The sequence below is a fragment of the Rhinoraja longicauda genome, chromosome 1 (genome assembly GCF_053455715.1).
Source record: "Rhinoraja longicauda isolate Sanriku21f chromosome 1, sRhiLon1.1, whole genome shotgun sequence".
Lineage (NCBI taxonomy): Eukaryota > Metazoa > Chordata > Chondrichthyes > Rajiformes > Arhynchobatidae > Rhinoraja > Rhinoraja longicauda.
In genome coordinates, this window is record NC_135953.1 from 38,743,147 (window position 1) to 38,768,449 (window position 25,303).

The following is a 25,303-nucleotide window of genomic DNA, read 5'->3' on the forward strand; positions in this document are numbered from 1 at the left end:
GTGAATCTCTGGTGGTCACCCATTAAATTATGAGAGGCATAGATAGGATAGACAGAACCTTTTTCCAATGATGGAAATATCAAATCCTAGAGGTGAGAGGGGTAATGTTTAAAGGGGATGTGTGGGACATTTTTTTACACAGCTGTTGGCTTCCTGGAGTGCTCTGCCTGGGGTGATGGTTGAAGCAGATATGATAGTGGCGTTTATGAGGTTTACGGATAGGCACATGGATATGCAGGGAATGGAGGGATATGGATTAGGTGCAGGTATATAAGAATGGTCTTGGCATCATGTTCGGCACACACATTGAGGGCCAAAGGGCCTGATCCTGCGTTGTACTGTTCCATGTTTATGTGACATCTGAAACGAACTTCAAAACAGGTTCAGAACATTTACGTGGAAGTCTAACCTTATTCCTCTGTAATAGGTTTGAAGGGTCGGATTGAACATTCCTGTCTTTGTGCAAATGTTTTTTTTAGGATAACGAATATGACTAGGCACTCAGTCTGACCTGCATTGCTTCTCAATGCCACCAATCAAAAACCCGAGCATGTGGCACATCATGTTTTTTTCCTATTGGTTTATGAACGCATTTTTTTAAATGGGGTGTACAATGTTAGGTAGGATCGTGAAATTATACCATTCTCAGTATTTATAAAAGTAAAAGTCACCCAAGGGACTGCCGCATTTAACATTAAATGGTTGAACCTATATATTTTATTACATTACTGCTGGCAGTTTCTACTTACTTCTGAGACAGGTAATAAATGTTTTCAAAATTCTTACCTTCTGTGCTTTCTTTGCCGCAAGACATAAATAACAAAGACCAAAGCAGTACATCCAAATAGAATCCCAAATATAATAGCCAGTGTATCACCTAATGATGAAAAACAGATATATTTGTTAATAGTCCTGTTTGAGCTTAAGATCTTGAGAGAATGATGGTGAATTTACCATTTGGAGCTTAGAATTAACAATCTCACCTTTCTGACCCTGAGCAAACTGGACTAGAGCAAATCGACAGTGTCCAGTTCATAGAACATTAGAACATAGCACAGGACAGCACAAGAACAGGCCATTTAGCCCACAATGTCTGTGCTGAACCTGATGCCAAGTCTGAAGAAGGGTTCTGACTCGAAACATCACCTATTGCTTTTCTCCAGAGATGCTGCCGGACCCGCTGAGTTACTCCAGCATTTTGTGTCTATCTTTGGTATAAACCAGCATCTGCAGTTCCTTCCTACACATTCCCTCCATTCCTTGCATATTCATGTGCCTATGGAAGAGTCTGTTTAATGCCACTATTGTATCTGCCTCAACCACCGGTTCCAGCAGCCCGTTTCAGGCACTCACCACTTCTTGCGTTAAAAAAAAAACTTGCTCCACACATCTCCTTTAAAGTCTCACCTTAAAACTACATCCTCTAATATTTGATTTTTCGATCCTGGGAAAAAGATTCTGACTGTCAACCATTTCTATGCCTCTCATCCAATCTAACCTCTCCTCCCCTTGTGTCCTCAATACCATTATAGACAATAGGTGCAGGACGAGGCCATTCGGCCCTTCCAGCCAGCACCAACATTCAATGTGATCATGGTTGATCATTCTCAATCAGTACCCCGTTCCTGCCTTCTCCCCATACCCCCTGACTCCGCTATCCTTAAGAGCTTTATCTAGCTCTCTCTTGAAAGCTACCGTCCGGTAGCACTCACACCGGTCATCACAAAGTGCTTCGAGAGACTGGTCCTGCAGCACATCAAAGCCAGCCTCCCACCCACCTTCGACCCACACCAGTTTGCCTACAGAGCAAATAGGTCTACAGGGGATGCCATCGACACTGCTCTTCACACTGCACTGACCCACCTTGAACACCAGGGGAGCTATGTGAGGATGCTCTTCCTCGACTTCAGCTCTGCCTTTAACACGGTCATCCCGAGCAGACTGGTCACCAAACTTTCCGACCTTGGATTTTCCCAAACCATCTGCCAATGGATCAAGGACTTCCTGACCAACCGCCCCCAGACCGTCAAAATAGGCCCTCACCTCTCCTCCACCATTACACTGAGCACCGGCTCACCACAGGGCTGTGTGTTGAGCCCCATCCTTTACTCCCTCTACACTCACGACTGCGCCCCCACCCATCCCACCAACACCATCATCAAGTTCGCGGATGACACGACTGTGGTTGGACTCATCTCAGAAGGAGATGAGACAGCCTATAGGGATGAAATCCAAAGGCTGGCAGCATGGTGTTCAGTGAACAATCTGGTCCTGAACTCCTCCAAAACAAAGGAACTTATAATTGACTTTAGAAAAACCAGTGGAGATTACGACCCACTCTACATCAATGGGGTCTGTGTGGAAAGGGTACCAGCTTTCAGGTTCCTGGGTACGCACATCGCAGAGGATCTTACCTGGTCTACCAACACCATCACCACAGTAAAGAAGGCACAGCAGAGACTCCACTTCCTGAGGATCCTCAGGAAAACCAACCTGCAGGAGAAGCTCATGTTGTCCTTCTATCGCTGCTCCATCGAGAGTGTGCTGGCATACTGTATAACCACATGGTATGCCAGCTGCTCAGAAAAGGACAGGAAGGCCCTTCAGAGGGTCATCACGACGGCCCAGAAGATCATCGGCTGCTCACTGCCCTCCCTGGAGCACCTGTTCAGACTACGCTGCCTCAGTAGAGCAGGCAAAATAATAAAAGATCCATCCCACCCCGGCCACCGTCTGTTTGTTCATCTGCCCTCTGGTCGACGTTTCAGGTCGATCAAATCCCGAACAAACAGACTTAAGAACAGTTTTTACCCCAGGGCCATACGAGAACTGAACACTACCTTTGCACTAGGCAACACCGTTAAAAAATCTTGTACTTAATATAATTGTATTTAATTGTTTTTATGTATTTATTTGTTTTTGCATTTATTGCATATATGTTTGTACGCACCGTCAGGATTGGCTATTTTTTAATTTCGTTGTACTCGTTGCAATGACAATAAATGAATATTATTATTATTATTATAATTGGCCTCCACTGCCTTCTGAGGCAGAGAATTCCACAGATTCACAACTTTCTGACTGAAAAAGTTTTTCCTCATCTCCGTTCTAAATGGCCTACCCCTTATTCTTAAACTGTGGCCCCTTGTTCTGGACTCCCCCAACATTGGGAACATGTTTCCTGCCTCTAACGTGTCCAACCCCTTAATAATCTTATACGTTTTGATATTGAATGTGGAATTCTGTTGCAATCAATTCTATTCTATTGAATGAGTATTCCACTGCATTCAATATGTACACCCCTTTACTGTATATACACTTCATTTTATGACATTGGCAGCTCATCCCATTAAGTGTTTAGTCTTGTTCAACTGGGTGTGTGTGAACCTGTTTTATTTGTTCATTCCATACCCTTGTGTATCTGCCATCTCCAAAATCGTGTGAAGTCGAGGCCACCATCAGAAAAGCATTAGCAACTTGATCCCCATGGATGGAGAGGAAGGGATGGGGTATCAAAACACCTTCTTATCTTTTGAAGATTGCTTCCACTGCAAGAGTCCTGTGTGCTGGTTCAATGGTTTTCCTGGATTGTCTCTCATGCTGCTGGACCAGCCATTATTTCAGTGGAAGACAACACTGGAAGGATTGTTACTTCAAACTCCCACATAAAAAAAACTATTTCCCACCTCTTTGTCCTGTGAACTCCTGTGGTAGAATGGCTCACAAAATTTACTCTGTAATTATCAACTATTCTCTCAACAATTGTATTACTCTGCTCTCTAACGCAGCACATCACAAACCTGAGTGCAAAACCAAACATGCTTCAGACGTTATTTTGTCAACCTAGATAGTGGGAAGTGATTCACCGGGAGCATTCAACACAGAGCAGGACACATCTCAGATTCAGCATTCAGGTACATTTGGTTGGTAGCAGAACATCGACAATCATTGGACTATGCAAGGGTCACCACTGAATCATAGAATCGTATGGCACAGAAGCAGGTCCTCTTAGACCATTTCACCCATGTGAACATGATGCTATATACACAAATCCAACTTAGACCTTAAATAGGAACAGAATGAAGACATTCAGCCCATCGAGTCTGCTCCACCATTCCAACATGGCTGATCTGTTGCATTAGGTTGCATCCCTCTATGCCTTCCTATCGAAGTGTAGCTAATGTTAATCCACACATCGAAAAAAAAGGCAGTAGAATTAAGATAGAGAGTTGCAGGACTGTGAAATGTATTAATAGCAGAGAAATTACTGGGAAACATACTAATGGACAGCATTTATGTTCACTTGGAAAGTAATAGACTGATTCACAGGAGTGATGTGGCTTTGTGCAAGGAAAAAAAATCCGATTTCATTTGTGTTTTTTGAGTTGGTAACTGAGAAAATGAATTAAGGCAGGACAATAAATATTGTTTGCATGGATGTTAGCAAGGCTTTTGACAAGGTAGGCCTGTCTGGAAGTTAGGACACAAGGGATTCAAGATGTGTTGATAAAATGGATCTGTAATTGGTGATAAGAAGCAGAGAGTAATGGTTGAGGAGTGTTTTTGCGATTGTTAGTCTATAACCATTGGTGTACAGCAGAGATCAGTGTTGTTTGCCATATACATGACTGTAGTTGGACTGATTAGTAAAATAGTCTGCACCTTTATTCCTACTACCAAAATGCATGACTCCACACTTTGCTACACTATATTCCATCTGCCACTTCTCTGCCCACTCTCCCAACCTGTCCAAATCTTTCTGCAGAGTCCCTACTTTCTCTACACTACCTGCCCCTCCACCTATTTTCATATCATCTGCAAACTTTGCTACAAAGCCTTCAATCCCCTTGTCCAAATCATTAATATACAACATGGAGTAGTGGCCCCAGCACCGACCCTTGCGGAACTCCAATAGTCACAGGCAGCCAACCAGAAAAAGCCCCTTTTAATGCCACTCTGTCTTCTGCGATCCTACCAACCTGCTATGTATCTGCCCTTTGATACCGTGGGGTCTCATCTTCCTTATAAGCCCAACGTGTGGCACCTTATCAAAGGCTTTCCGCAAATCCAAGTAAACAACATCTGCTGACTCTCCTTCGTCTGTCCTGCTATTTGCTTCTTCAAAGAATTCTAGCAAATTTGTCAAGCAAGACCTCCCCTACACAAAGCCATGCTGACTTTGGCCTCTTTTATCATGAACGTATAAGTACTCTGTAACCTCATCCTTTATAATGGATTCTAAAATTGTATAATAGGCTCTATTAAGCCTCTAAATAGGCTTGTATTCACTGGGGTTTAGGATGAGAGGGGATCTTATAGAAACATATACAATTATAAAAGGACTGACAAGCTAGATGCAGGAAAAATGTTCCCAGTGTTGGGCGAGTCCAGAACCAGGGGCCACAGTCTTAGAATAAAGGGGAGGCCATTTAAAACTGAGGTAAGAAAAAACTTTTGAGAGTTGTGAATTTGTGGAATTCTCTGCCACAGAGGGCAGTGGAAGCCAAATCACTGGATGGATTTAAGAGAGAGTTAGATAGAGCTCTTGGGGCTAGTGGAATCAAGGGATATGGGGAGAAGGCAGGCACGGGTTATTGATTGGGGACGATCAGCCATGATCACAATGAATGGGGGTGCTGGCTCGAAGGGCAGAATGGCCTCCTCCTGCACCTATTTTCTATGTTTCTATGTAAAATCTTACCAACCACCGAAGTCAGACTAACCGGCATATAGTTCCCATTATTCTGCCTTGCTCCCTTTTTGTGCAGCGGGGTAATATTGGCAATTTTCCAATCACCTAACTCTAGTGATTCCTGAAATATCACTGTCAATACCTCCACAATCTCTAAAGCCACCTCTTTCAGAACCCTAGGGTGCTGTCCATCCAGCTCAGGTGACTTATCCACCTTCAGCCCTTTCAGCTTCCCAAGCACCTTCTCCCTAGTAATACCTACTCCACTAACTTCCACCCCCTGACTCTCTTGAATTTCAGGCACATTGCTGGTGTCTTCCATTGTGAAGACTGATACAAAAAAGTTATTATTCATGATTTTAGCAGAATCCCTAATGAAACAGAATTATTGTTAGAACACCAAAAAATGTCCTGAAAATAAAAGAACAATTGTTTACAATACTCACCTAAAGCAATTTGGTTGCCATCTATAGAAAATACAAAAGAAACAAACAGAAATTATACATTGTACATTAAATAGTAATGTTAATATACCATTTACGAATGAAATTACAAATCAGGCTCTTTCCCTGTGAATATAAAGTATGTTTAAATCAAAAATCTTGTGAGGCGAAGGAAAATTTCAGAAGCAAATGTAATTACAATAGACAATAGACAATAGGTGCAGGAGTAGGCCATTCAGCCCTTCGAGCCAGCACCGCCATTCAATGTGATCATGGCTGAACATTCTCAATCAGTACCCCGTTCCTGCCTTATCCCCGACTCCGCTATCCTTAAGAGCTCTATCTAGCTCTCTCTTGAATGCATTCAGAGAATTGGCCTCCACTGCCTTCTGAGGCAGAGAATTTCACAGATTTACAACTCTCTAAACTGAAAAAGTTCTTCCTCATCTCCGTTCTAAATGGCCTACCCCTTATTCTTAAACTGTGGCCCCTTGTTCTGGACTCCCCCGACATTCAGGACTGAAACTACACTTTTCACTCCAAAGACGTACAGGTATGTAGGTTAATTGGCTGGGCAAAAGTAAAAATTGTCCCTAGTGGGTGTAGGATAGTGTTAATGTGCGGGGACCGCAGGGCGGCGCGGACCCGGTGGGCCGAAGGGCCTGTTTCAGCGCTGTATCTCTAAATCTAAAATTCTAAAATCTAAATCTATTAATATTCTTATAAGAATATACAATTCTTAAGTGATTGGACAGGCTAGATGCAGGAAAAATGTTCCCAATGTTGGGGGAGTCCAGAACCAGGGGGTCACAGTTTAAGAATAAGGGGTAGGCCATTTAGGACTGAGATGAAGAAACACCTTTTCACCTGGAATGTTGTGAATCAGTAGAATTCTCTGCCACAGAAGGCAGTGGAGGTCAATTCCCTGGATATTTTCAAGAGCGAGTTAGATTGAGCTCTTAGGGCTAAGGGAATCAAAGGATATGGGGAGAAAGCAGAAACGAGGTACTGATTTTAGATGATCAGCCATGATCATATTGAATGGCGGTGCTGGCTCGCAGGGCTGAATGGGCACCTATTTTCTATGTTTCTATTTAAACTCCCATTTCTGTAGGAGCAAATGAAAAGTAAAAAGATTCTCCCCAAACTTTCAGTCCTATGGATTTAGATAAATAATTTCACACTTTTAAAGATATATTTTCTACCAATTCAATGACATTTCTAGAAACTAGGCAATGTTTTGAGAATTCCACGTCGAGGCCCAGTGATCTAATGTTTTTACATAGCGTAATGTTGTGAGGAGTTACATAGACAGAGAAAATGGCTGGCACAATAACTATGGAGATATGAATAAAAAGAAAATAACATTTGGAGTTTATTGAGAAAAGCACAGTAAGGGTTGAAACTACTGGATTGTTGTTAAATATCTTGCTTATGTGCAATGCATATCTCCCACCATTAATGCACAACCTGCATATCTGAAAATCTGTGCAAATGCTGTTGATGAACTGGCTGTAGAAAGTTACAAGCATGAGGGGTAACAATTCTTTCCTTTGCATTTTAATGTATACCCATGGTTAAATATCCAGCCTTTGCTATCCAAACATAGGTATGAATAGGAGTCACCTGGAATGGTTATCAACTGTGAAAATATATAGACAAAACAACACAAATAAATGGTGATGAGAACTAGTTAAAGGAAGAAAGTCAGAAGCAAAACCAAACATAAAAATTATTGTGAATCTTTACAGCCTGCAGACAATGATAGACTAATTACAGGGCCTGTCCCACTTAGGCTATTTTAAGGCGACTGCCGGCGACTAGGTTGTCGCCGACAGTTCACCGGGGTGTCGTGGGCATGATCGTGAGGAGTCTTCCAAGAATCGTCGTTCATCTCAGCGCATCGCTGAGAAATCATCCGGAGTGAAATTTCTCGGCGACAGCTGGCTTGTCGCCAGGTATCGTTGCTTATTGCGGGCGCTGTCGCATGCTGTCCCCAGGTTTGCTAGGTTCTCTTAGATGCATTTAGAAGCACATAATATTAAAATAAGTAAAGTCATTTCAAGATACCATAAAATACTTGTGTTTAACCAATTTATTTACCGTCAGGACATTTGACAGGTAGATTGGAGGCGACAGTAAGCGTGGGTAATTTTCACGAAGTTTATGGCCATCAGCGATCACATTTAAAGTGGGCTCCCAACCCAGATATGCAACCCAGAAACCAGATAAGCATCTCCCGTACATTTTCAAAGAATGCCCATACACTTTTCACAAAAATCCATTTAGCCACTTTTAAAATTAAATTTCTTAAATTTCTTAATACTGCCATTAGTAAACTGGAAGTCAATCCAGTTTATGCCTTGTTACAGTGAAGCTTGGTTTTTAAGTAACCCATACAAGATGTTATAGTTCAAAACTCTCAAGTACTTACCGACTTGTCAGTGATTTCAGCGAAAATTAGGACGCCGGAGAAGCATTGACAGCTTGGGAATTTCACGATGTTTCCAAAGACGGTGTAATCTCAACCTGACTCGGCATTGTCGTGGTCATTATCGTCGGGTAAAAGAAAATTTTGGCGATCTGCTACGACTTTGAGTCGCCGGCAGTCGCCTAAAAAATCGCCTAAGTGGGACAGGCCCTTAACTTAATTTGAAGAGTCCCAGTCATACAGCACGGAAACAGGCCTTCCAGCATAACTTGCCTATGCTGACCAAGATACCCCATCTACACTAGTCCTACCTGCCCGCTACCATCTGTCTAAACCTGGATTCAATGGTTTCACAAAATCCCTTGCCTAATTTCCAGCAGTAGCCAAGAGGCACTTTAGGCCAACAATCCATCAGTCTAATATGAATTGATGTCATTCTATCAATCATTTTATGGTTTTATTAAAATTTCCCCAAGCCCAGTACACCACAGCATGATTCAAACCAAATTGCATCTCATGACCTGAAGACTTGTATCCAATCAGAAACTGAACCATAAATAGTTCCCAGAGTTTCAAAGGTTGTAAAACTGCACCCTGTGAGATAACAGCTTTCGAAATAAAAGTATTTACAGAAACTGCAATGATTCAATGTAGCTTACAAAGACTGCATAGCCCTCAAAACAAATCATCTCCGACCCATTAGATAAAGTGGCATTCAAGCTTTCTAAAACAATGAAGGTGAGGCATAAAAATGTCAATTAATCCAGCCAAGCATTTAAAATAGAATTTTTTTTTCAAGGATCAATTTATATTGTTGATAACATCTTGCTACACACAATTTAGGTACATTTGGAGTTGTACAAGTAGCAGTTGATTGAAGATTCCAACTTCAGCCCCTGACTAATGCTAACTTTACTAATCGACGAAAAAAGCTAAACATCCTCAGTGATTGGAAGGGACAAATATCAGCCAAAATTCAGACAAAATGAAATTGATTGAGTGGCACCAGCAACCAATTTTAATCAAATACTACTGCCTTTTCAAAGAGTAGTGCTCTGGATGAAATAAGTGAGAACATGCAAATATATGAAATATTAACCTTTTTTCATATGATCCAGCTAGATTGTGGAATCATGAGAAAAAACCCAACACCTTTAATTCCAATTTGCTCTCCTCTTCAACCTTTCCTCTCACTACTGAACTTCAGCCTCTAGAAAATCCTAAGCCTTATTCGAGGTATCTGAGGTTGTGGACAGTCCCAAATAGACAAAACCCATGATCATTCCAATCCATTATCCCTTAGTCTAAAGAAAGGATGACATGACTGGGTCCACTCCAGTTACTTATTCAAGTTGTCTTGTGTCAATATGCACCAGACAACAACTAAAGTTTAACCCCCCTGCCAATTATGCCAATATTATCATTGTTGCCTTTTCCTCTGCCTATCAAACAAACCTGTAGCGTGCAGTTCAGCTATATTTAATATTAGATCACCTGAAGCCAAAAATGGTCTTACCCGAGCTATTACTGAATGCATTTGGTTCACCATGTTCTGAACCTGTTAAAACAAAAAATATGTATCACCTAAATTATGAGGGAACATGCCCAACGGGCCAAGAGGTTTGAAAAGCATTTCACCCAATAGTTACAAAACTTTCTGCAAATGAAAATGGTGAATGCTGGAATGACTTAAAAAAAAAATCCAGTTTGAATCCCGCACATTACAGACACAAATGAAAATCAAAATACTGCAGATGGTGGAAACCTACAATAAGAACAAAAATACTGGAAACGCCTAGCTGGCCAGGCTCCCCGTGACCTGTGTGGGCTTTCCCCAGGTACTCCGGTTCCCCAGGTTCCCCAGGTACTCCGGTTTCCTCTCACACCCCAAAGACGTACGGTTTGCAGGTTAATTGACTTGGTAAAATTGTAAATTGACCCTAGTGTGTGTAGGATAGTGTTAATGTGCAGGAGTCGCTGGTCGGCATGGACTCTGGGAGCCGAAGAGCCTGCTTCTGTGCTGCATCTCTAAACTAAACTAAACTACTGCGGCAATCTACACAATTAGGCAACTTCTTTTCAATAATCCAAGCCGTGCTTTTTAAGAAAATTCCTGCTGAACAAGTCTCAGCGAGACAAGGACAATGGCTGTTACAAATTTGTAATAGCCCTATCATCATTGAACATTCATCGTCATCTTAATTCAAAGTTCAAGGTAAGTTTCACTGCCACAATTAACATATTACATCCTTCTTGCCTCACTGTCGTGCAGCAAACAGCCCTTAAGAATCCCAATGCCTTCACATTAAAAATCCCTTTCTTTGTACCAAGCACCAAGCAAACATTTGTAAAATATATAAATATTTCAACAGATAAATTAATCGGTTTGGCCATCTTTTTTGGCAAGTCTTAAAGAGTATACCACATGACCAAATAAAATCTTAATATCTATTCTCGGCGTGGCATTTTCAATTTTGACTCAAGTCGTCAAAGGTTCAAGTTCTTTGTCCTTTTGTTCTGGTAGTTTCCATAATTCACTATTCCAATAAGGGCAGGATTTCTCATAAAATCATGGAGAGATATGGAAATAGGCCGACGATAGACACAAAATGCTGGAGTAACTCAGCAGGACAGGCAGCACCTCTGGAGAGAAGGAATGGGGGTTGTTTCGTGTCGAGATCCTTCTTCAGACTGAAAGTCACGAGAAAGGGAAACGAGATATATAGAGACATTGAAAATAGGTGCAGGGGTAGGCCATTCAAGTCAGCCATGATCATGGCTGATCATCTAAAATCAGTACCCCATTCCTGCTTTTTCCCCATATCCCTTGATTCCTTTAGCCCCAAGAGCTAAATCTAACTCCCTCTTGAAAACATCCAGTGAATTGGCCTCCATTGCCTTCTGTGGCAGAGAATTACACAGATTCACAACTCTCTGGGTGAAAAGGTTTTTCCTCATCTCAGTCCTAAATGGCCTACCCCTTATTCTTAAACTGTGACCACTACTTCTGGACTCCCCCAACATCGGGAACATTTTTCCTGCATGAAGAAGGGTCTCGACCCAAAACGTCACCCATTCCTTCTCTCCTGAGATGCTGCCTGACCTGCTGAGTTACTCCAGCATTTTGTGAATAAATTTTTCCTGCATCTAATCTGTCCAATCCTTTAAGAATTTTATATGTTTCTATTCTATAAGATTCCCTCTCATCCTTCTAAATTCCAGTGAATACAAGCCCAGTCGACCCATTCTTTCATCATATGTCAGTCCCGCCATCCCGAGAATTCACCTGGTGAACCTACGCTGCACTCCCTCGATAGCAATAATGTCCTTCCTCACATAATACTCCAGGTGCGGTCTCACCAGGGCCCTGAACAACTGCAGGAGGACCTCCTTGCTCCTAAACTCAAATCCTCTCGTAAAGAAAGCCAACATGTCATTAGCTTTCTTCACTACCTGCTGTACCTGCATGCTTACTTTCAGTGACTGATTTGCAAGCACATATAGAGATATAGAACAAATGAATGAAAGATATGCAAAAAAGTACCAATGATAAAGGAAACAGGCCATTGTTAGCTGTTTGCTAGGTGAGATCGGAAGCCTGGTGTGACAAGGGTGCAGGAGAGATGGAGAAAGGGAATGCAGGGGTTACTTGAAGTTACAGAAATATCCCTGGTTTGTAAGCTGCCCAAACAAAATATGAGATGCTATTCCTCCAATTCCATTTAGCCTCACCCTGACAATGGAGGAGGCCTAGGACAGAAAGGTCAGTGTGGGTGGACTCATAAAAACATAGAAAATCGGTACAGGTGTAGGCCATTCGGCCCTTCGAGCCATTCAATATGATCATGGCTGCGGCAGAGAATTCCATCTACTTATCTACTGTATCCAGTCCCTATACCTCCTTCCTCGACTCTATCCAGGGTAGTACTTTCAGGTTAGGCAGAAGTTCACTTGCACCTCCTACAACCTCATCTTCTGTATGGAAATAGGCCCTTTGGCTCTTCAACCCTACTGACCAAGAATCCCCCATTTACACTAATCTTACAATAATCTCATTTAAAAAAAAATTCTTAGAGCAATAGAATCAATCATATAGCGTGGAAACAGGCCCTTCGGCTCAACGTGTCCACGCCAGCCAACATGACCCAACTTCCCATATTCTAATCCTCTTTCTCCAGATTTTCCCGTGCGGACTTGATGGGCCGAAGGGGCTGTTTCCGCGCTGTATCTCTAAACTAAACTAAACCTGCAGTTTTATCTCATTTCCTCTTGATACTCACTTCCAAAGAAGAATGTTGTCAGTATCATGCATTTTCCAGCCATATTCACAAAATAAATAAAATGTTATAGAAAAATTCCGATATAGCACAGTCCAACTCTTATTATTCCGGTGCCAGACAGATTAGGAATCACTGTACCTGGTTTGACATCTCCGTCTGATTCAGCAGACTTAACATCTGTGGGCACAAAAATCAATGTGTCATTTCAATTGCTAGATGGCGCTATCAACTGCTAAAAATCAGATGAAACGTTTCATACATTGAATCTGCAAAACCAGCCGTGTTATTTAATATCAATTAAATAATGCTAAGTATCCATTTGAACTGCGGTAAACAGCGTTTATCTGCTCACTTAATTGACTAGAATCACCTTATCAAAATAACTGAAGCAAACTCCAAACAGCTAAAAGATGATCACCTTTGCATTTCATCTTTCTCTGACTTGCTATTCCTACGAATATTAGGATGGGTATATATTTTCATGTCTACCATCACCCTGGTAATTGAAATCTCAATGGTGGTGTGTTAAAACAGTTCTCACCATTCATCTCCTATCCCCTCCTGTCCCATCAAACAGGTGACGGGGAACAGAAAATCTCTCCACAACAGAGATCATTTTGAATGGTGTACAGAAGAGCAACAGGAACGATGAAACAAATGTCCTTTCATGTTTTATGTTTTCTTTAGCCGCGTGGAATAAACAAATGGAAACTGTAATGGAATGACTATTCTTTTTAGGTTTTGGCTCAATGCAAATCCATCAAAAGACTTAATTAAATCTTGCTTAAATATTGCTCACTCTGTCATTTTCAGAATTCTGGAAATTTTTTAGATTATGGAATACTGTACCGTGATTTGATTTCTGCTAATCTGATTTTAGAATCAGATTAGCAATGAAAAAATTAATGTTTCTTTCAACAAAAAGACGCCAGGATCCAGATCCATTAGTGACAAGAGTTTCAAGGAACATCATTTATGGCCAAACACAGTTTAAAACTGTAGCAAAATCATATTCAAATTTGGATCTGTTTTTTCTTAGGTCGGCCCTCAGGTTTGACGAGGATGTCTTGCTTCCACTCTGGTTTTCTGATTTCCATACAGCCAATGTGTGAACTGCAGGCACTTCTGTTGGTGGGGCTGTTGGCCTGGTGGGTGGGTACTTTGTAAGATGGTGTGCTCCTTCCACTTCTTCTGCACACTCCCAGTACATGGAGTCAAAGTTCCCAATACGATCTTGAATGTTCCTTCTCCACATTGACCCAGGGACGTCCGGGAGTCTTATATATTTACATAGGAGATTAATAGCCATAGAATAGTTGACATCGAGACATTAGAAATATCACCTGAAGAGGGGGGCAATCAACTCAGACAACGTCACCAATTCATTTATTCCCACTTGCTTTATGCCTATACCTTTTACTGATCAAGCAACCCATCCTATATTGTATAGGAAAATAACTGCAGATGCTGGTACAAATCGAAGGTATCACAAAATGCTGGAGTAACTCAGCAGGTCAGGCAGCATCGAGGAGAGAGGGAATTGGTGACGTTTCGGGTCGAGACCCTTCTTCAGACTGATCCACAGTCTGAAGAAGGGTCTCGACCCGAAAAGTCACCCATTCCCTCTCTCCTAGATGCTGCCTGACCTGCCGAGTTACTCCAGCATTTTGTGATACATCCTATATTGTATGGTGACTAACAAGATCTCTCTTGCCATTCTGCACCTTAGACATTATGCAGGCTACAAGGGATTCCCAGGTTTACGGAGGCGAGATTTGTTTGCATTTAATAACGTTTAGAGAAACACGTTTAGAGATACAGCATTGAAACAGGCTCTTCGGCCCACAGAGTGCATGCTGACCACAATCACCCAAATGCTATGTTCTATCCTACACAGGAGGGAAAATTGACAAGAGCCAATTAACGTACACACTTTAGGATGTGGGAGTAAACTGGAGCACCCGGCGAAAACCACATGGTCACAGGGAGAACATAAAACTCTGTACAAACCGCGTCCATAGTCAGGATCGAACCGGGGTCTCTGGCGCTGTAAGGCAGCAACTCTACCATTGTGCCACCCTGATCTTGCAGTGAAATTTTACTAGTAGTGGTGGAGGCAAATATGATTTAAGAGGCTTGTAGATGGGCACATGCATTTGCCAGGGAATGGAAGAATATCAGTCAAATACAGGCAGAGGAGATTAGTTTAATACAGCATCATGTTCGGTACGCTCATTGTGGTCTGAAGGGCCTATTCCTGTAATGTCTCAGCGTCAACTATTCCATGGCTACTTGCCACTGACTAGCCATGTTCAATGTTCTATGTTCTTGTGGACTGGCTCAGTTTCCCACAATCAGGCTAGAGAGCCTGCCTCGCATTGTGAAGAACCCCACAAACGGTAGGCAGCAAGAGATGATATTTACTGGATTCTTTTGGCTACTGGATCACACGGCAATTAACTTGATGTGAAGTAGATAAAGAAATACTCTAGATTCCAGAAGGTTGAATTGGAAGTCTCAGTTCTAACTCTCCACACTTGTGAGAAAAGATGTTAAAATGCTGCCCTCACACATCACACCATCTCCGTGCTGAATTGGCACCCTGGACTATTTAAGCAGGTCTGCTTTTGTCAGTCTGTAAAGACGCTCTCCTCCCTAGGTATGAGATCATGGCTGAGTTTTAAGCATCCAGAAAAAAACACACTGTGCTGGAGTGATTCAGCGGGTCAGGCAGCATCTCTGAGGAACATTTCTGAGGGCGGCACGGTAGCGCAGCGGTAGAGTTGCTGCTTTACAGCGAATGCAGCGCCGGAGACTCAGGTTCGATCCTGACTACGGGTGCTGCACTGTAAGGAGTTTGTACGTTCTCCCCGTGACCTGCGTGGGTTTTCTCCGAGATCTTCGGTTTCCTCCCACACTCCAAAGACGTACAGGTATGTAGGTTAATTGACTGGGTGAATGTAAAAATTGTCCCTAGTGTGTGTACTAGGATATGTTAGTGTGCGGGGATCGCTGGGCGGCACGGACTTGGTGGGCCGAAAAGGCCTGTTTCCGGCTGTATATATATGATGATATGATGATGATGATGGATAGGTGATGTTTCGAGTCGGGACAGTTCTTCAAGCATCCAGCATCGATTGCATCTTGATACTATTCTAATTTTGACACCGTCTGCCTCGCCACGGACTGCCAAAGAGACAAGTCTCATTTAAGGTTATCGTGTTGGCAGCAAAACACAAAGATGATTCACTGGACAAAGTAAATATAAGCTTCCTGTAATTGAAAAAGAACATAACATGGGAAAAGACCTTTCCAAAACTCAGCAATTGCTGTTATGACAATTGCTGTCAATTGAACATTACATGTGATAGTAAAACAATACCATTTATTTTTCTCCCTTTCTAAGAGATTCACCCAGGTACAGTGAAATGTTATGTTTTCTGGGACAGTTTGTATTTAATCGCAATGGGAGATGGAATCAAGTATAGATTATCTGTGTGTTGCCAGAGAATTCTACTTCAGGCAACACGCCCAGTAATTTCAAGCAAAGGTCAAGTCGTTTAAATGCACTGTAAAAATTATAGATTCTGAGTCACAGTTTAGTTAATGTGTAGAAACTGTGTGTCCTTTTAGCTGAATGATTACGAAAAAAGGGAGTGGAAACTATATTCCAATATCACAATATGGCAATAAAAATTATACTAATTATTTATCTATGCATATTTGCGCTGTAAATAATTAATGGGTATTAATTCTCGCTAATGACTGAATGAACAGTCCTGTAAGATTTGAGAAGTTTTCCCTCATTCAGAAAGCAACACCAAACCAAAGAGCTGCAGTTTGGACATTTTAAACGGGAGACTGGGGCTGATAGCGGAGAAAGGCTGCGGTCAGTTTACCAAGGGATGTCACAATCTGTGGTTTCTAAAATGGCCGCAGGACCTCGTGACCAGCCACAAGAGCAAAAACCTTACAGCCCAGTCTCTAGGTTTCTGCAAAGCCACGGCCAGAACAATGGATGGGTATTGGCCATGCAGAAGCCTGCGAAACCAGGTCGAAGTCCAGACACTGGGGCGCTGACATCAGCATACTCACAATGCCCCAAGCCGACCTACACAGTTAATCTCGTTAAGGGGGCACAATAGCCCATAGAAAACTACCTGGTAGGTGATGGGAAACCAGTTAAACCCATCACCTCGCAACGAAATACCAATTAACACCGTCTGGCCATCCCCGGTACCCCCGGACATAAGCGCAGATCAGAGAGAAAACTCATACATATCTTTTAAACAAAGAGATTCCAAGATCTGGCGGGAGATAGGACGGGTCAGAATAGTATAACTGGCCACGACTTTTGGGTTTTAAACTCAAGAAAAACTGGATGCAAGGAAGCAAGTCAAACGGATGCAGGAGGAAGAAAAGACAGGCAAGAAGAAGCGAAGTGCAAGAGAGAGGAACCGGCACGCAACTCGAGAAGAAATACTGCAAGAAAACCTGCAAGGAACGCAAGAAACGGAAGGAAGAAACTCAGGGGACAAGCACGACCCTCACGGAAAGCAGCGGAGAAGCAGCACGAACAGCCAGTAACCCCAGTAATAGCCCCATGGTGAGTATGTACCCCAATTCTGCATATCCTGGACATAGTTTAGTGTAGAGGGGAGGGTGGTTTGTATAAACGTGGGTTCCCCATCTTACAGTCGTGTATATGTCTTGTAGAACTGTGCGTTTTATGATTCATAGTCAAAAGTATTCATGTAATTCGGTATGTGTCTTATAGATATGTCTTATTAGAACTGTATAAGTATTCATGGACAATAGTCCCAAGCGCTCAATAAAAGCCTTTTCCATTTAAACCCTGGTCTTCAAATCTGGTCTGGTTGAATTTTCTGCACTATAAACGCTCCTGCATCTAAGTCCAGTGTCTAGAACCGTAGGGGGTGAGTGGGTCGAACCACTCACAGGGAACCAGTGTGCGCGGCCTGGTCAAGGGATCAGAGCAAGGCACGGGGACCTTAGGTCGGGCGAAAGCTCGGCGCAGAAACCCCTTACAGTCCTATTAAATACCATAAGATATGTTAAAGCTGATAAATGGCAGCACTATTAACTGGTTATAAGATAATGAAAGTGGCCAGTATCTCATTCAGCTCAGGGTTAAGCAGGTTAGTCACTGACATCTACATACTAAAACATCCCATTTGGGTTTTTTTTTGTTTGTTCCTGAACTACAGCCAAAACGGTACATGACAGCTCAACAATTTTAGGGCCACTTTACTCACCATAGTTCCTTTGGTGCTAATGGAAGAAGTTTAATTGAAATCAGTGTTATATTTTAAGTTATTTACATTTTAAAGTTTAAATCTATCTCCATGGGAGTGAGGGGGATGGAGTGGGGGGGGGGGGGAGGGGAAGGGGGGTTGAGGGGGATGGAGTGGGGGGAGTGGAAGGGGGGGATGGAGTGGGGGGAGGGGAAGGGGGGGATGGAGTGGGGGGAGTGGAAGGGGGGATGGAGTGGGGGGAGGGGAAGGGGAGAGAGGAGGATGGAGTGTGGGGGAAGGGAGGGGGAAGAAGAGGATGGAGTGTGAGGGAAGGGAAGAGAGGGGGATGGTGGGGGAAGGGGAAGGGGGAGAGGGGGATGGATTAGGGGGAGGGGAAGGGGAATGGAGTGGGGAGAAGAGGAAGGGGAGGGGGGGATGGAGTGGGGGAAGGGGAGATGGGATGGAGTGGGGGGAAGGGGGGGATGGGGAGGAGGGGGGGAGGAGGGGGGAGGTGGAGGGTGCTGCATCAATGCAGGAGAAGCTTGGGCCCAACAGGTCCACTTGGTCTAGTGTGCTGTGAAAATTGATCTCAGCCACACATGTGCTATCACAGGCTTAGTTTGGATTAGTTTAGAGATACAAGGTGGAAACAGGCCCTTAGGACCACCAAATCCATGCCGACCAGTGATCATCCAGTGATCATCCAGTGATCATCCAGTGATCATCCAGTGATCATCCAGTGATCATCCTTACACTAGTTCTATCCTACACACTAGAGGCAATTTACAGGAACAAATCTGCACATCTTTGGGATGTGGGAGGAAACTGGAGCACCTGGAGGAAACCCACGCGGTCACAGGGAGAACATACACACTCCTTACAGACAGCACCCGTAGACAGGATCAAACCTGGGTCTGGTAAGGCTGCAATTCTACCTCCGCACCACTGTGCCTCCCCTGTGTCTTCATTAACCTTGCATTAAAGAAGTATATATTCATTCATCTTTTCATTTGCCATCACAATCTGTGTTAATAAGGGAATGTATGAATATTGTGCTGGGACAAGGTCTGCCTTGATCTTTGACAGTATTGCCTGCCAGTGACGCAGTTATGCTCATACAAAAAGGCTCAGCTCTTGGCAAAGACTACTTTAATGCTCTGGCGGAGCTGTGACAGGTAATAGGATGATACAAGAGGGACGAGTTTTTATAGGCAGATGGTGGACAAAGGCCAGAGATGAAAAGACACTAGGTGTGACGCAAAAGGATTGAAAAGTTGCAAATAGTGAGGCTAGAGGTAAGAATGTCCCAATTATATCCACTAACTACTTAGCTCTTACTTAGCTAACGATCATTAACTTAGTGAATCTTCCTGACAATATAGAACTTGATGCAATAGACAATAGACAATAGGTGCAGGAGGAGGCCATTTGGCCCTTCGAGCCAGCATCACCATTCAATGTGATCATGGCTGATCATTCTCAATCAGTACCCCGTTCCTGCCTTCTCCCCATACCCCCTGACTCCGCAATCCTTAAGAGCTCTATCTAGCTCTCTCTTGAATGCATTCAGAGAATTGGCCTCCAGTGCCTTCTGAGGCAGAGAATTCCACAGATTCACAACTCTCTGACTGAAAAAGTTTTTCCTCATCTCAGTTCTAAATGGCCTACCCCTTATTCTTAAACTGTGGCCCCTTGTTCTGGATTCCCCCAACATTGGGAACATGTTTCCTGCCTCTAACGTGTCCAACCCCTTAATAATCTTATACGTTTCGATAAGATCTCCTCTCATCCTTCTAAATTCCAGTGTATACAAGCCTAGTCGCTCCAGTCTTTCAACATATGACAGCCCTGCCATTCCGGGAATTAACCTAGTAAATCTACGCTGCACGCCCTCAATAGCAAGAATATCCTTCCTCAAATTTGGAGACCGAAACTGCACACATTACTCCAGGTGCGGTCTCACTAGGGCCCTGTACAACTGCAGAAGGACCTCTTCCCACTTAAATGTTGCATTCACTATAGTGAAGGCCAGAGAATGCATTTGGACAAACAAAGGTCTGTAAAAACTAAGAACATTCAGCAGTCTTTTTGATCGGATGAATAGAAAGGATCCTGTGAGTTAAACCGGTTGCAGAGGGAGGGGGAAAGAGCTCTCTGGAGATCGGCACTCTTCCATCGGCAACATGAATGACTTGCATGTTTCAGCTTCTCAGAGGGGCAGCTAACTTTTGATTTACTGCATCTGACTGCGAGGTGATTGATTGGTTAATGAGTTATTTTCTCACCCCCTGTAAAAGTTACGAGTTTACTGAATCTCTCGCAGATACATTTTCAGTTACAGGAACCTTACGTCTACATTAACTGGGGAAAAGTTGTACATGCGAGAAAATTCTATACAAGCCTTCACATCAATGTTGCTCTTCTATCCACTGATGAAAATTAGAGATCAAACCCAGAATGATCAGCATGTGCAGGAAGGAACTGCAGATGCTGGTTTAAACCGAAGATAGACACAAAAAGCTGGAGTAACTCAGCGGGTCAGACAGCATCTCTGGCGAAAAGGAATAGGTGACGCTTCGGGACTAGACCCTTCCTCAGACTGACCCGAAACATCACCTATTCCTTTTCCCCAGAGATGCCGTCTGACCCGCTGAGTTACTCCAGCTTTTTGTGTCTATCTCCAGAATTATCAACATTCTGGGCAAGGTATGACACTGTCCAAAAGGCCTTGGTTTGAATCCAGGCAAGGTAATGAGATGGTGGACACAAAATGCTGGAGTAACTCAGCGGGACAGGCAGCATCTCTGGAGAGAAGGAATGGGTGACGCTTCAGGTTGAGACCTTTCTTCAGACTGATGTGATGTTCTCTTACTCTTTAGCTAGCTGAAAGACAAATAATTACTTTTTTGTTTTGTTTAAGAAAATAACTGCAGATGCTGGTACAAATCGAAGGTATTTATTCACAAAATGCTGGAGTAACTCAGCAGGTCAGGCAGCTTCTCAGAAGAGAAGGAATGGGTGACGTTTCGGGTCGAAACCCTTCTTCAGACTGATTTTTTGTTTTGTTTTAATGGTCATTGGAGTGAGGGGGGTCACCACATAATATCGGATTTGATTTAAACCTAATCGCTATTAGATCTAATAATGGTAAAGATCACAAATGTGATGGTTCACTGGCACAATGTGGCTAACATTGTATGGATATTCCTGCAAAGTCTTGTGATTTCATGCGTGCTCTGCCAGCTGGGATAATGGAAAAAAATACACCTTGCGACATTGACACTTTAAAGGTCAGTCGCAGAATGCCATTGAAACAGGGAGGTCATCCATTGCCTCTGTGCACAGAATGACATGATAGCAATGCGAGGGATCGGGAAGAAAATAAATATAGAACTTACAAGAAGATGTACATTTTAAATATTTTTACTGTTGCAAAATTAGAAATATCCACTAGCCCCTACTGGACACCTGTTCCTTTACAGATGCTGGAAATCTAAAAACAGAAACTGCTGGAAATATTCAGTAGGTCAGGCTGCCATGTGGGAGGAGAAACAGGGCTAATGTTTCAAGGGCTAATACTTTGTGAAGCTGGGACGGAGACAAAAGCAGCTTGTTAAGCTGCGGGGTGCGGTGAGGAGGAGGAGGGGGGGAGGAGATGAAGGGTCTTCGACCCAAAGCATTCACTCTGATTTTCTTCGTGATTAAGGAATGATGTTAAATTGTCTGTCTCTTATCAGTCACCCAGCTGTGATACTGGCTCAGTTTGTTTGCTTCCCCCCCCTCCTTCTTTTCCCACTGGGAGTGGAGGATATATCCAACCAGATCCCGTCCTACATTGCGCAAATCCTGTTTTACTGTCTCCGTGTTCTTTTGTCCATGTTTTCACTCACTGACCTCTCCCATCCACTCATTACCCTGAACACCTCATTTACACCCTGTCCCCATGGTTACTCTGGTTTTACCCGATCAAAGACATCACCCCTCCCCCCTTTCTTACAGCTTGTAAAAACCTCTCTGTCTCCTTCCCAGTGCTGATGATGGTGTCTTTGACCCAAAACATTTATTTTGTTTTCTCTTCTTCGCAGCAGTGGCCTCATCTGCTGAGTGTTTCCAGCATTTTCAGCTTTTATGTTTATTGTAGACACAGGGATCTCAGATACTGTGTTACTCCAGCACTTTGTGTCTTTTTTTAAAATGTTCCTTTCCTGGTTCGCTAAGTGCTTATGGTATTTACTTTGTTTAACAATTACGGAAGTTTGTTTTGAAAAATAAAATATTCTTTCATTCATGACAGCGAGTGATTTAAACATTAACATTTTTTGGCTTGACTGTTAAAAGCTCAAAAGCAGTGAGGAAAATTGATAACAAAGTGAACATTTAACAGATTTGCCTGATACAACCAAGCCTTTAATACCAAACCTGGTTAAACAAGTTCTTTTTATGTTTTTGGCTCGAATGTGTGAACAAACCACACTTGCAGTTCACTGATGTAAAAGAGATTAAGAGATTACACAATTTAGAACTTTCCCCATATTGCATAAAATCAGATTTCTGTATTTAAATGAAAAAGTCAAAATATTATCAGATACTCTCTGCCTGGCACAATTGATGATTAACTCTATAATTTGTTCCCAATAAAGGAAAAGATGTCCTTGTCAATTCCTAAACTGTGTAGATTTCTCTCCAATCCAAATTCCTTATTAGGAAATTCCTTATTAGGAAATTTCATAAGTTTCCCTTCCACCAGTGAGTCAAAGATAAACTTCAGTCTGGGCAAGATGGTCATCATTCTTTATCACCAACACCAAATTCCACAATGGTGATCATCATTGCTCCCAGAAAGGTAAATGAGTCTTATCTGACCCACTGGTGATCTGAGCTGAAACTCAAACAATAAGGCAGGGAAGAGTAAAGGGCTTAACCATAAGTTTACTTACCCATTCTTCTTGAAGCCATTGTTGACGAAAAAGAAGCAATCACATTCCTTCCATTGAGCGGCTGGACAAATCTAAAGTTAGAATCCAGTGTGTGATGGCCTGTCTTTAAACTGGTCTCTAGTTTGTGCAGCTAAAGAAAGGAGAAGGTATGGCTTCAATAATTGTTCACAGGTAAGCAAAGCTCCAGTAATTACTCAGTAACTAGATCTTTTATATACTAAAGGCAGTCAGTGGACCGGCAAAGGCTAGCATTTACTGAGATAATAGACAATAGACAATAGGTGCAAGACTAGGCCATTCGGCTCTTTGAGCCCGCACCGCCATTCAATGTGATCATGGCTGATCATTCTCAATTCTCAATAATACACGATTTACAACATAAAAACATAACAGGAAAAATGGTCTAACTATGGATTACAGAGGAAATAAAAAAACAGCATTACATCTAACACAACTTTAAACACTTTGAGTTTTCCCTTGGTAAACCTGCATCTGCTCACTGAAGTGCAAGTAGATGAACATCTGTGTGCAAATACCGTCTCTGATACTACGCTAAGCTGCAAGTAAGGGGATGGTGCAGATCTGCTGAGACCACTTTGTAAGATCCTGGGGTAAGGAAGCAATCAATGTGACTCTGACCTCCATGGAGAGAGCCCAGGTACGAAATGGTGGCCAAAGGTCTCTCTCCTCAGTGGTGACTGACTTGGAAAACCTGACCCTGCAAAGTGAGAAGTTCTGTAGGACATGCCACCTCTGAAGACCATGTGGGAACCGACAGATGAGCATGTAGTTTCCTCCTGCTCCAAGGTTCCAGCCCACCGGGTCTGTCCGTAATGACCATGGTGGTGCAAGCCCGAGGGCTCCACTCCTCATTCATATGTACATATGGGGGCATTAGCACTAATGTAGAAGATCAAGCATGATTTCATCATAATTGTGAAGCAGGCCCAGGCAATGACTTTACCCAGAGGTGATCTCTAGTGTGGTTTTGCCTGGGTTCAGTTGCACCTATGTGCATGTAATGGATGAATATTAAGCCCCAACAGATTCAAAGTCTAGACTAAAACCCCTGACCAAATTTCCTCACCTACTTACAGCCACACACACCTTTAAATGAGGACATTGCCTCTCAGTAAGGAAGCTCACATAAGTTTTCAAACTAATTACTGATGAACTTTGGGGCACATATTTAAATGGAATCTTTTTTTCTTTTGGCATTTGGTTATTTCTGGTGCATTTAATTGTTAGTAAAGTGGTTTTGGCAGCTGTGGTTCCACATCTAGCTCATTGTGCCATTAAAGACCACTGAGGTGAATATCTCCCTTTGCAGGACAAGAGAAACCTAACGGAGAAGTGCCACAGCGGGTAGAGCAGCTGCCTCCCTGTGCCAGAGACTACATTCAATCCTGACCTTGGGTGCTGTCTATGTGGGCTCTCCCTGTGACTCCTCAATAAATTACCCCTTGTGCGTAGACGAATGGTAGAATCTGGGGGGAAATTATGACAATATGGAGAGAATAAAAAGTTTGATTAGATTGATGTAAATCAGTGATTGATGGTCAGTGTGTTGGTGAGCCAAAAGGCCTGTCCCAGGCTGTTTACCCCCATGGCTTCATGCTTCATCAAGCCGGATGCAGTTCCAGATGAGGGCTGTTCAACCCACCCCAAAGTCCGGCAAAACTAGCGGCATAGGTGGTGCTGTTATTCACGCAGTTTGCTAAATTTACTCTTTAGTTGTCTTTGATGAATGAAATCGATATTACACAATATTAAGTAATATTGAAAAATTGATCATTTGCTTAAGCTATTCTTGAATTAATTCACTGGAGGTTGAAGAAAGTAAATTTAAAAGAGAGGAGCACACCTGTTCTTTAGACAGCTGGACAGTGTCATTGAAAATAGTCCAGGTAACAGTTTGGTAGCAGGGTGGAGTTGTCAGGGATCCATTATATCGGAAAAAACGGTGCAGATGACGGGGCAACAAAGTGTTTACATCAAAACCAGGAATGCTCACTTCATCACCTAAGATGGAATCAAAGTAGATTGAGTGTAGAGATCGTTCCAAAATGATTTTTAATATCAGAAACTGTAAAATCCAAAGAAAATTCAGAAATAAACATTTATTTTAATAAACAATTATTTTGTTGTCCCAAGTAAATTTAATGATTAATAATCTATAACCCACAATAATTAATTAGGAAAAAGGCAACGATAATATGATGTTCAGTAATGTCACAACATTAAAAAAATAAATGTACAGTTGTA

At 42.6% G+C, this 25,303-nt stretch overlaps 1 protein-coding gene across 2 annotated transcripts in view; it reads right to left on the reverse strand.

The window, feature by feature from the left end:
• ca9 (carbonic anhydrase IX) overlaps nucleotides 1-25,303 on the reverse strand; it is a 95,826-nt gene that overhangs the window by 5,024 nt on the left and 65,499 nt on the right. For both annotated transcript variants that reach the window (XM_078409821.1, XM_078409825.1), the window contains exons 7-12: nucleotides 24,903-25,060; nucleotides 23,039-23,168; nucleotides 12,985-13,023; nucleotides 10,083-10,124; nucleotides 6,139-6,159; nucleotides 787-877 (exon numbers count right to left, since the gene is read on the reverse strand). In XM_078409821.1, coding sequence (XP_078265947.1) covers nucleotides 787-877; nucleotides 6,139-6,159; nucleotides 10,083-10,124; nucleotides 12,985-13,023; nucleotides 23,039-23,168; nucleotides 24,903-25,060 — 481 coding nt within the window. The remainder of the gene's footprint in view (nucleotides 1-786; nucleotides 878-6,138; nucleotides 6,160-10,082; nucleotides 10,125-12,984; nucleotides 13,024-23,038; nucleotides 23,169-24,902; nucleotides 25,061-25,303) is intronic.